The sequence below is a fragment of the Oreochromis aureus genome, linkage group 3 (assembly GCF_013358895.1).
Source record: "Oreochromis aureus strain Israel breed Guangdong linkage group 3, ZZ_aureus, whole genome shotgun sequence".
NCBI lineage: Eukaryota > Metazoa > Chordata > Actinopteri > Cichliformes > Cichlidae > Oreochromis > Oreochromis aureus.
The window spans coordinates 34,365,284-34,377,608 of NC_052944.1; the positions used below are offsets into that span (position 1 = coordinate 34,365,284).

The following is a 12,325-nucleotide window of genomic DNA, read 5'->3' on the forward strand; positions in this document are numbered from 1 at the left end:
CATCAGAACTTCCTGATGAGGCATCGATAGAAACTCTGGATCTCTACAAGACTGGTTCCACTGCTTTGAAATACCTAAAGAAAGTGAGTATAAGCGAAGGGCAAAGCATGGAGACCACACATGACATAACTTGTATGAGAGGCAAATTTATTAAAACCCAAAAGTTGAACACGTCATAAATTGTAAGCAAATCAACAGATAAAGCAAGCTAATGACAAATACAGCCAAATGACTTGAAAAAGAGAAAGAAAGAGAGGCATAGACTGGTAAGATATATTAACCAAGATGGCAACTATTACTCTAAATAAGCTGCTTCACTACAAGCCACACAAACCTACAAGTGGATGTAGGAGCCTAAGAGCACCACAGGGCCCTACTTGTATATTTTTTTAATGCAAATTCAATTCATTTGGTGAATTTGGAGTTAAGTTCTGTGTTTTGTTTTTTTTTTATTTGTAATCTACATTTAATTGCTAATCTTTTTCATATAATCCAGAACCATCTTCAGAGTCACATCTGTTAATTGAATGAGGTTCATAAATATTAATTACTGTTTGTTTTTTTTTTAAACTAACAAACAGGAAACATGAGTACATATTCTATGATCATTATAGTATGATGCTGCGATACAATATAACAAGCGATTTAGATCTGGCATTCAGTTGTAGACTATGACGCTCCATTTGGTGACCAAACTGTCAGTTATATATATTTATGTATATGTATATGAAAACTATTAGTAACTTAGAAGTATTCCGATATGCAGTATATTGTTGACCTTTACTTTACAGTTGTGACATTCTTGGTGCTGTAGAAGTCCACTCTTTGCACATTGTCCCCAGCACCTAAATGAACAGAAGGTAGAGTAATTAATCCTCAGAAGCACAAAACTTTCTGAGGAACAACAGTGCACACATGCATTAGCGTCGTCTAAGCCCGACCTGATTGGCAGATGAAGTTGAGGTGTTCCCCACAGTGCAGGTCCTGCCACAGGAAGTGCTCTCCATTGCTCATAGCTCCACACATGCTGGAGTAATAGTAAGGGACAAAATCTTGTGGCCAGTTGAAGAAATTCATGGAGTGTCCGGACATCCAGAACCAGTCGTCTCCACTCAAGGATCTGTTGGACATAGTGAATCAAAATACTGCCATTTATGTAGCCTATGGATTTTAACTGCTTTTTCACATTTTCAAGTTATGTGGTCTTTATGATATAACACCAAATCACTCCAAGCATTCATTCATTTTCTTCCTCTTACCCAGTTCAGCATCATCACTTTTCACCTCGACCCCATCAAGAACTGCACTCTTCGGGGGGATCCCTGCCCTGAGAGCTCCAAATACCATGAGGACCGCTGCTGTCTTCACCCTTCACATCTTCTCTAGTTCCTCTTTCAGTCCATGGTACTTCTGCAGCTTCCCATGTTCCTTCTTCCTGATGTTGCTCGGTATAGCTACATCTACCACAACAACCGTACTATTTCTTGATATAGCGCTTTTCTACTCTGAGTGCTATCAAAGCGCTTTATACAACTAATTCATTCACCCAATCACACATATATGAAAACTATTTTAAGTGCTTACACATTTAACAACTTAGACTCCGATGGATGCATCGGAGAGCAATATGGGGTTAGTATGTTGCCCAAGGATATGGAGTGGAGGAGCCTGGGATCGACCTGCTCTACCACCTGAGCTACAGCCACCCCATATCAGCCACTGTTTTCTATCTGACAGTGGTACATACTGTACAGTAGTCTATCCTTTCTTCCTTCCTCTTCTTTCTCAGGTTTCTGCTGACTGAAGTGTTCACTTACGTGATCAGTTGTAAGTGGATGAGACAACAAACATCCATGTTTGTTGTCTCATCCTGGAGAGTGGTTCTGACACTCACTAGTCCTCGGCGTCTCAGGGTGCTGGACTAAGATGAACACTTCATTCCTGGTAATGAGCTTCCTTGTCTTGATGTAAGTAGCTTCTACCTCCTCTTTTGGCCTGCTTATTATCCCAGCACAGCACAGGTGTTGACTGCCAGAATCTTATTCTTCCCATTCAGCAGACTTCTTGTGACTCGCCTTACACTCTGAATGTTTTGCATGGTTGCAGCTGTCCTAGCGGCCTCTTCATGCTTCCCATTTACCTGTGGATTCCTTGGTGCTAGCAACTATCCTTGATGTCTGTAATGTAATGCCTTCTGTCTGTGTAAAAGTGGAAATCAAAACCGTAGGTGAGACTGGAGTTCTGACAATCTTCGCTCTCTTTGTTACCATCCGACTCCACTTCTCCTGTCTAAATGTTATTCCGATCTCATTAACACACACACACGTTCTTAATTTGCATAAGAAAACTTGAACTATGACCTTTTGAATCCTGGATGACTCTGTGTCCTCCCTGTTCATTCATTGAGCTGTTAGAAGTATCTTCTGTATAAGTACCTGCGCAGTCCCAACCAGACGTGGTCTGTGAGGGAGAAAGGAATGAGGCCCAGCAGCTGCTCCAACTCGCTTTGCTCCTGTTGGCTGTGAAGGCTGAGCAGGTCCCAGTAATAACGTCTACAGTACATCAGAGCATCAGACCAGCAGAGCCTCTCTCCCACCACCGTCACGTTCCTGCCACCAAGCTGCACACTCACAGTGGGAGGTGTGGGAGGAGGTGTTGGAGGAGGAGTCGGTGAAGGAGTAACAGCTTCTGGTGCTGGAGAGCAAAGTTTGTTAGGTTTCTGTTTGTTTCATCTGTGTGTGTTTGTTTTATTTTATTTTAACAGGTTCAATTGTAATGTTGCCTTCAGCTCCAAAAAAAACCAAAACACAAACACTGAAACCTAGAAAGTCAGAAAAGTGCCTCAAGTTCAATTTCTCCACTGTACAATGATAAATATGAGAAAAAAATTTTTTTAAACAAATAAAAACAAGCAGCTTCCACATATACCACTAGAAAGAACGGCTATACCAGGCAGAGAAGCAAACACCTCCACTTCACACAGCGTCAGAACTCTCAGAGGTGCTGGCATGAACACATTGATGTAGCGACCTTCCATTTCATTACAATGGAATGTGTATGTTGGTGTACCATCCAATGATTCAATAATGCCACACCTGATGGAGTTGTAGAAACATCAAAGAGAAATGTGTCAGTTTTACCCACCAATTAATCTTTGTCCAACGATTAATCTGTTGCTTAAACGGGAAGAAAAAAATGAACAAACAATTATGGAGAAATGTTCCAGTTCTCAGAAATCACGTCTCACCTCGGGTTTTGATTTCCACTTTGATCCAGTGAGTCCCCGATCCGAATCTCTACCCCAAGAATCCTTTCAGAGCAACAGTCTTGTCTGTTGATGATGGTGACAGCATTGACTTTATAGACAGCTAACAAGTCTACTCTCCACCAGGGATTTGTTTCTTCCTTAGTGTGGGAAAAGCCTGCACCACGTATGTTTCCATTTTTGTACCCATCAACAGCTTTTGATGACAGAAAAGGTGGTGACGAAGTCGATGACTGTACTGTTGGCTTTTTTAAGGCCACATTTTGAAGTGGCTCCACTAAAGTGTTGAAAAGGAAAAAACAAGTATGAATCAGTATCAGGCAGATGTGTTTCAGTAGATCAGATCCAGTCACTTAAAGCTCTACCTGCTGGGGCAGCATACACCTCCACTTCACACAGGGTGAGAGTCTTCTTCTGTCCAGGAAGAAACACGTTCACAAAGCGACCCTCCATGCTGCCTCCGTCACACCGGTATGTGTAGGTTTTACCTGCTTTGATATGTGAGATGGAAGCACACCTGACAGCAGAAAGTGTGGGGGCAGCATTATGTTAGTATTATGGGCCTCATGTTAAAAGAAATGTAACATAGACGGCCAAAATGAACATCACTGGGTTCTTATAAGTTTTCAAAAACTGTATCTAAGAAGTTATCGGTGAATTAGGTATTTGATCCTGAAGCAAAACAGGGCTTGTTGTAGAAACTCTTGTTAGGAAGCACAGCAGTATGACATGTTTTATAGTTGGTCACCAGGTTTGTGCACATAACAGGAGGGACTCTGGCCGACCCCTCCTTGCAGTTTCTTAGCTGCCACTTGGCACTCAAAGCTTCAGCTCCCTCCACAGAAAAGTTTCTTTGTTTTTTATTTAACTGTTGAAAAGGTGGGATTGAAAGACATTGAAGTCCCGCAGCTTTCCTCTTATCACATCTGAGACATCTTGAAACCCAGCATTTTATGTTTAAAATGACATAGAGTGCTATAACAGAGCTTTTCCATATTTGCTAATAGTAAATCATCTTTATTCTTTTCTCTTACTCTTTAAAGTGTACGATTCATACAAAGAAACTGTATTGAGAAAACTGTGATTGACAAAAACAGAGTTTTAAAGAGACAAAGTAAAAGGAAGTATTTCTATATAACTGGATTAAAGTGGATTATGTTTAAATGAATGTTTTTGTGAAAATGTGCTAATGAAAACTAATTGAAGAAAGATAAACTGAATAAAACACAAAGCGTATTTATATGTGCCTGAATATTCAAATGTAATGGAATTTTCTGTGTTAAGAATAATAGAACATTAGAAGAAAAGAGAAAATGTAATGAGGTGATTTTAAAGTTTAAAGTGTTAAACTTTGTCTTAAATCTTCTTGATGCATGCTCAATCATCCAGGTAAGTAAATCTCCAAAAGTTTGGAGATTCTGTTCATCTGGATGTAGAGTTTTCAGTGGCTCATCCAAGTGACTCATCCCAGTCATGGAAGCGTTGGAGGTAGTCCGTAAGAGATTACAGGATGACCCCAACCTCAGTAACAGGACCACTCTCAGCATCGACCAAGTGTGTTTGCTTTTTGAACTGTGTCTTCATTCCACCTACTTCACATACAAGGGCCAGTTCTACAGGCAGAAACATGGGTGTGCCATGGGCTCCCCAGTTTCACCCATCGTGGCCAATTTGTACATAGAAGAAGTGGAAAAGAGGGCTTTGTTATCCTACCCTGGAACACCACCAAGTCATTGGTTCAGGTATGTGAATGACACCTGGGTGAAAATCAAATCAGGACGTACCACACTTCACGGATCACATTAACTCGCTGGAACAACACATCAAATTCACCAGGGAGGACATGAAAAGTGGCAGGTTAGCCTTCTTAGACTGTGAGATTTCCATCAGTGATGGGGGACATCTAAAAGCTGATGTGTACCGTAAACCTACACATACGGATCAGTATTTAAGGTTTGACTCTCATCATCCACTGGAGCATAAACTGGGTGTCATCAGGACGCTACAACACAGAGTGAACACCATCCCCACTGACACAGCGGCCAGGGAGGCAGAAGAACAGCACATCAAGAAGGCCCTGAATAAATGTGGTTATCCCAGCTGGACTTTTGTCAAAGCTGGGAAGTCGCCAAAAGAAAGCTCCAGGAGAGAAGGACAACCGCTGACTAAGGCTACGTTCACACTGCAGGTCTTAATGCTCAATTCCGATTTTTTGATCAAATCCGATTTTTTTGTCTGCTTGTTCACACTACACATAAAATGCGACATCAAACGCTCACCAGTGTGAACGCTCAAAGTGGCCCGCATGCGCAAAAGAAGATGTCACACACAACTCGCTCTGTTTAGACCCAGAGCAAACAATATTGTTTGACTGATTGGCCTTAATATAAAGACTTCGGACCTTATGTTTCCAAATTTTTGCTTTAAGTTATTTTGTTATTTACATAATAATGCAAATAACCTAATAATGATCCTTTTTGCTGTTTTAGAGGAGCGGTGCTTCAAAGGATAGTTGCAGATTTCTGTCAGAATCTGCAGAAAATACAGTAAAAATAAAATGTTCACATTTCTCCAACGTGGTCTTCCTAACAGTTTCACCGGATGGGAAGAAATCGTTCGTGATGTCCTATCGGGCGCTTCTCCGGCGCTGATAATTGGCGTCTGTCTTGTGTCAGTGACGTAAAAGACGGATTTAATGCGACTTGACCGTTCACACAGCAGTCGCTTTCTAAAACATCGGATACGTATCGGATTCAGTACCACATACGAAAGTGACCCAGATCGGATTTGAAAATATCGGATTTGTGCCGTTCACACTGTCATACCAAGATCGGATACGGGTCGCATAGGGGCGAAAAAATCGGATTTGATGCGCTTTCGCCTGCAGTGTGAACGTAGCCTAAGTGAAAACCTGTAGTGATCCTGTATGTGTCAGAAGTATTGGAACAGCTGAGATGCATTTTTTCGTAACACAGCGTCTCTGTGGCTTTTAAACCCCAAAACACGCTGCACCAAAAATCCCAGGGATCGGGTCCCTCGACACAAACAGAGTAATATAGCGTACACTGTTAAGTGCTAGGAGGATTGCAGGATTTATACATCAGGGAAACCAAACAACCTCTGGCGAAGAGGATGGCACAACACAGAAGAGCCACCTCGTCAGGCCAGGACTCTGCAGTCTATTTACACCTACAGGCCAGTGGACACTCTTTCAATGATGAGGATGTACACATCCTGGACAGGGAGGAACGCTGGTTTGAGCGCAGAGTCAAGGAGGCCATTTACATGAAAAGGGAAAGACCATCTCTGAATGGAGGAGGGGGCCTAAGGGTACATCTTTCACCATCTTACAATGCTGTGATTGCAGCCATTCCCCAACTCTCTGTGAATGGTACTCATGGCCATTGATCAGTGTTCTTTGATCAGTGGGTTTTGATCAGTGGTTGTTGATCAATTGTCATGAGAATTTGCATAACTATGATATCTTTCATATTGATGAAAGATGGGCTCTATTGAGTAAGTCATGACACTTGCACAGAAGAGGGACAAACCTAGTTGTTGGTGCGTTATACCCCCATGGCAGGGCATATGGGATATGACAAAACTCTGGAGCTAGTCCAATTTTATTGCCCAGAGTGTAACCGGGTTACCCCGCCAGCCGTTCCAAAAGCGCCTTTGCACCCATTACCATTAATGGAGGTCCTGTTTGAATGGATTGGCATGGACCTTGTCAGGCCATTTCACTGGAGTGCATGTTGGTATTTCTTTGTGATATCTGGTGGACTATGCAATGTGATATCCTGAAGCAGTGCCACTGCGCAACATTTCTTTAGGAGATGACACTGTTTGAGGTCATTTCCCACAGTCAGTTTCCCAAAAGAAATCCAGACTGACCAGACTAATTTCTCACACACTAAAAGAACTGTACAAATTACTGGGCATTAAAGCTGTTCAGACCAGAGTCAACCGCCTTCAGACTGCTGGGCTGGTGGAGCAGCTGAATAAGCCACTCCATTCATAATCACCATTTGTAGGTTCATTCACAAAGATAAAAGCAATTAGGATTGCCAGGTAGATTCTCTGTTGGGAGGAAGGTCCAAGACCAGTGAAGAATGAAATTCAGATTCCCTTGTCTGCAGGAAAACTGCCTTCTCCACTTTATTGGGTTGTACTAATTTGGCACACTTCTGTTTGGCTTGTTCAGAGCCCAAGTCACTTTCCAGCGCCTCATGGACTGGGTGCTGCACTCACATGCTGCATATGCTGCCACCCACCTGCATGACGTTATCATCAACAGTAACACCTGGGCAGAGTATATGCAGTGGGTGGCCGTGGTCCTGGATTCTCTGAGGCAGGTGAGGCTCGAAGACCAACCCAAAGAAGTGTGCAGTTGGACGGAGGGAGGTACAGTATCTGGGGTACCACTTGGGAGGCGGGCAGGTGCATCCACTGGTAGACAAAACACAGCAATTGCATCCTGACCGCATTCCAAAACAAAGAAGGAGGTAAGGCAGTTCTTGGGGCTGGCTGGATACTACCACTGGATGGTGCCAAATTTCGCAGACCTGATCAGCCACCTGACCGACATCACTCAAAAAATTGCTCCAGATCTGGTCCAGTTGGCGGACCAGTGCCAGGAAATGAAGACTCTCTGTGGAGAATTTCTGCTCCACATGCCTAATTTTTCCCTCCCTGTTGTTCTGCACATCACTGGGGGCTGGGGGCAGTTTTGTCCCAGCAGGTAAGTTGGGTCGACCGCCCACTTGTTCCAGAAAAAGAGAGAGTGCCTCACGATACAGTGGGTGGTCAACTCCCTTCGTTATTACCTCCTGGGCCACTGCATTCTTCACAGAACCAAGGGGGCCGAGCAGGACCTATCACTCATCACACAGACTAACTGCACAGAGAGAGGAAAGCAGCAGCAACTGGGATTCTGTTACACAGGAGCACATCTAAGGAACCAATTCAGTCAAAGTATGGTGCTATTGGAGGAAGAAAGTGGCTGATTCAGTCTGCAACAGATAGATCTGCTGCACTGAGGGGGTCCTGGGGTCCCACATCAAGGCTGGCACCAGCTAAGAAATCGGGACCAGAAGCAGCCTTTAAGATATCCAGTGTCCTCAGCTGCTGCCATGATGACATTCCATTCCCTGACATCTGTTCTTTGGGTTATTTCTAGAATCACAGTGATTACCCAAGTAAGTAAAAAGATATCTACAAGACAAACAGTGTGTACGATGTGCTCTGTCCTTATCACCTATGGCTATGTTGGAACACAAAGTAAGAGTGAGAGGTGAGGGCATGCTTCAATGAGAGCGTGCCAAGCTCCAGCCCAACAAGGTGGTTTGCAGAGCGAGACTGTGTCATCGACAAGCGATCAGCAGTGAAGCGTAAACGACAGAGGTCAGGGTGGTTTCAATTTTCCTTAAGTTCCTGCTAAAGAGGAACTTTAGCATGTCAGGAGTTTTAGGTTTCTTAGCTGCTTTGCGTCACCTCAAAGCCTTAGCTCCTTCCACAGATTTTCTATCTGGAGACTGGCTAGGACAATTACTAGTTTGTTGATTTGGCCGTATGTCTGGTGTTCTCGACAAGCCTATTGCTGATGCTCCTCTAGCTCTTTCCAGCCTTTTCCAGTCTTGTCCCTTTAAAAGCTTTTTGCTCTTGCCCACTGTGGTGGAGAGGTCGGACTGGATGAAATTGATTTTCTGGAAAGGTGTGCTTTATACTCAACTAAGATCAGTTTTATCTGTAACTGATTAACTGATTTGTGCCTAATAGGAACTGAGTCAGTCTATGAAAGCCAGAAATCTGGATGATTTGTAGGGGATCAAATACCAAACCAATGTATAACTTTTATATAGTTTGTTTTTTCATTTATATTATGTTTCCTGCCATTAGAATTAAACTACCATAAATTGGAGCCTGTTGATTTCAGCGGGGGTTTAAATTATTATTAGCCCTCACTACGTTAGTTGTCATGTTCCAGATAGTATATATCTTGTAAACTTTAACATATTGCTCTTCTAATTATTCTAAAATTAACTAACTTCTCATCATTACCTGGGATTATTGTTTCCATTGTTCTCCAGTGAGTTTCCTATTCTGATCTCAGCTCCATCCAGTCTTTCAGCACAGCAGTCTCCTCTGTTGGTGACTTTTACAGCAGTGACTGTAAAGTTTCGCTGCAGGTCCACCCTCCACCAGGGGTCGGTCTCGTCTTCAGCCGTGTGACTACAGAACCCATCGCTGTAGAACGAGATCCGTCTGCCATCGATGGCTTTGGACGCAGTGGCAACAGAGAGTGTAGATGACTGGGTAGCTTCTCCTTTCAGTGCCACATTGGGTAATGGGTATCCTTGAAGGAAAAACATTATGAGTCAGTTTCTACAGAAGGTGCACTGTGTGGTGATTTTAAACATCGCATTTGGCTGTCAGGGCACAATCTGACTCAAAACACTTTCACCTATATACTTTCATAAGAAAAGTTTCTTATATCAGAAACAACCTGAAATGATTCACTGTTTAAATTTTTTCTTTGGTATTTGACTCTGTTGCTCAAGTTCATGGAGGTGGAGAAGTAAAAGTGATTTGAACAACCAAAGCCAACATGGCCGGGGAGTCTGTGAACTATCAGACTTCTGTATCAGCATCAGAATAAAAATGTGATTACCATAGTACACTTCAACCTCGCAGAGATTTAGGACCTTCTCACTTCCTGGGAGAAACACAGTGACATAGCGTCCCTCAATAGAGCTACATGGAAAGTAGAACGTCTGTCCACTGGGGATGTGAGAGATGACGGCACACCTGTGTATGAACAACAAAAGAAATTGAAGGAACTATGACTGACTGCACCTTTAATATCTGAGTCTGTATCAAGCTGTTTCACCTCTCACTCTCAGGGTCACTGAAGTTTGTTGACTTTCCAATCCAGATTTCTGCACCATCCAACCTGTTTTCAAATCCTGCACTATTGGTTATCACAACAGCACCAATTGTATACACTCTTGCCAGGTCTACCCTCCACCACGGATCAGACTGTGATAGAGTAAGTGTGCAGGACCCTCCTTGATAGTTCTCGTCTCTGTTGCCATCGACGGCCTTGAAAGCCAAACCGATGTTGTCTCCGTTTGAAGACTGCACAGCTGTCTTCTTCAGTGCCAGGTTAGGAAGAAGATGCCCTCGATGGGAAAAACAGACATAATTAGTCAAAATACATAGATTGCACTGGGGGCTTGGGGTGGTGGGACAGGGGTCAGGGTAAGGCTGTACCTGCTGGTAGTCCCGATGCATTCATGAAGGAAATGCCTGTTAACAAACAAGATTCATTGATTTTTAATGACTGTTCAGCATGAACAGAAACTCCTGGGAAAAATAGATCGCAGCAATAACTTATCCATAAAAAAGATAGAAAATTAAAAGAAACAAAAAATAATAATAAGTGCACATGCATTACAACCTGGCCTGATTGGTTCTTTTTTTGGTCAACATTAATTTATTGCAAATCTGTTTGTTTTATTTGTGCACTGCGAATGTGAGAGATGACCCCATACCATTATTGTTTATTATATTATATGGGTCCTGTATTGGGGTTGCTTATTTTTTTTACAGTTCTGATCCAGATTTCAGAACCAGTTTCAATTCCACTTTATTGGTTATCACTGCAGCACCAATACACTTTATCCAGGTCTACCCTGCATCAGCAGTTGGATTGTAAAGTGTTAAATGAGCAGCATGGAAAAGAGCATGTCAAGTGTGAAGGTCAGGAAGAATTCCAGTATATTACACACCCAGGGATACACCCTGTTTGGGATATTTAAAGCAAGCAGTCAAATTACTTTTGCCGTTTCCCCAAATCACAAATTATCATTGACTGAAAAGGGGATAGCTTTTTAATTCAGTGCTAGGTAATGAAGATACTGAGATAAAAATAAGTAATTATTATTTAAAATAAACAGATTGTTTTCAAAAGAGGAGAAAAAAAATCTTTACCTGGTAATGTTCCAGTTGTCATCATGAAGAAAGTGCCTGTAAACATGTGCAGTCATTCTAAAAAACATTTAAATGGTGACATGAACATAAAATATCATTTATATCAAATTAAACTGTAGTTTCGGAATTAAATAGAAAGGTGCTATGTGACAAATCGTCAGCATGTTACGCTGTTACGCATCTGTATGTTACACGTTTGGAAACATGAGAACCGTTTGGAATTAACCAACACATGTACATTTATTTTACTTTCTCATCATGAATCAATTTGGAAAACACTATCTAATACCGTTAAGGTTGTCGTTAAGGTTAGGGATAAGGTTACGGTTAGGACTAGGACTAGGGTTAGGGCTGGAATACATGGCTGGAACGTGTGTTATGGGGCGTCATGCTATTGGATTCCATACACAATCTGGCGCATATCATAGGGACACGGAAGGTTACCTTTGCGTTCCTATTGGATGCCTTGAGATGTTACATGTTGGGAATGAGAATGGAGGAAATCTTGTAATTGTATGTTTTCTACTGCATAGCTGTGGTATTTGGTCTGGGTTTGGTTTAAAGGATGAAAAAAGTACAAAATATCTGGTAATGATTATTTTTAAAATTAAATAAATTTAGGCTTACCAGTCAAGAGCCAAATATAATCCATTCCATTCATGTCTTCTCACAATCTCACATCAATTATGACATTAAAGAAATGACACTAATTACTGGTATATCCCTGCTGACTTGTAGATCGGCTTACTTTCCCTGTAGTTTCTTCAGAGTACTTCTAATACCACACTGTACTAATTTATATAGTCTGAACATTTCAACAGCACAAGTCAATGTTTGCATAAAGAATAAGACTCCCAAATGGATATTTGCATTTTCCAAACAAATTACTTTGTGCTTTCCTATAAAAAACTTTGCATGGGAACACCCCAATATGTCTTTTCAGCACCAGCCAGGATGACAAGTGTCACTAAGTACAAGAACTTTAACGACTGTTGAATCAATTTGTCATGGTACCTGGATTGTTGACACAGTGTTCTGACTTTGGACTTTTTGTCATTGTTTAGTTTT

The 12,325-nt window shown here is 42.0% G+C and overlaps 1 protein-coding gene across 1 annotated transcript; it reads right to left on the reverse strand.

The window, feature by feature from the left end:
• Nucleotides 1-772: 772 nt before the first annotated feature.
• LOC120439253 lies at nucleotides 773-12,011 on the reverse strand. Its single transcript, XM_039610049.1, has 12 exons — nucleotides 11,885-12,011; nucleotides 11,258-11,293; nucleotides 10,538-10,573; nucleotides 10,155-10,446; nucleotides 9,936-10,072; nucleotides 9,326-9,620; nucleotides 3,631-3,782; nucleotides 3,248-3,542; nucleotides 2,950-3,095; nucleotides 2,436-2,694; nucleotides 942-1,120; nucleotides 773-845 (listed from the first exon to the last, which is right to left on the reverse strand). The coding sequence occupies exons 1-12, from the start codon at nucleotides 11,916-11,918 to the stop codon at nucleotides 781-783; spliced, it is 1,926 nt and encodes a 641-aa protein (XP_039465983.1). The 5' UTR covers nucleotides 11,919-12,011; the 3' UTR covers nucleotides 773-780.
• Between the last annotated feature and the right edge of the window lie 314 nt (nucleotides 12,012-12,325).

What these genes read in the sequence shown, in the direction of transcription:
- LOC120439253 (XM_039610049.1), bottom strand. Translation starts at nt 11,918, where the DNA reads ATGAATGGAATGGATTATATTTGGCTCTTGACTG. An exon ending in AGTGGAAATCAAAACCCGAG is followed by an intron (nt 3,096 to 3,247) that starts GTGAGACGTGAT and finishes CAACTCCATCAG; the next exon opens with GTGTGGCATTATTGAATCAT. An exon ending in CAACTTCATCTGCCAATCAG is followed by an intron (nt 846 to 941) that starts GTCGGGCTTAGA and finishes CTGTTCATTTAG; the next exon opens with GTGCTGGGGACAATGTGCAA.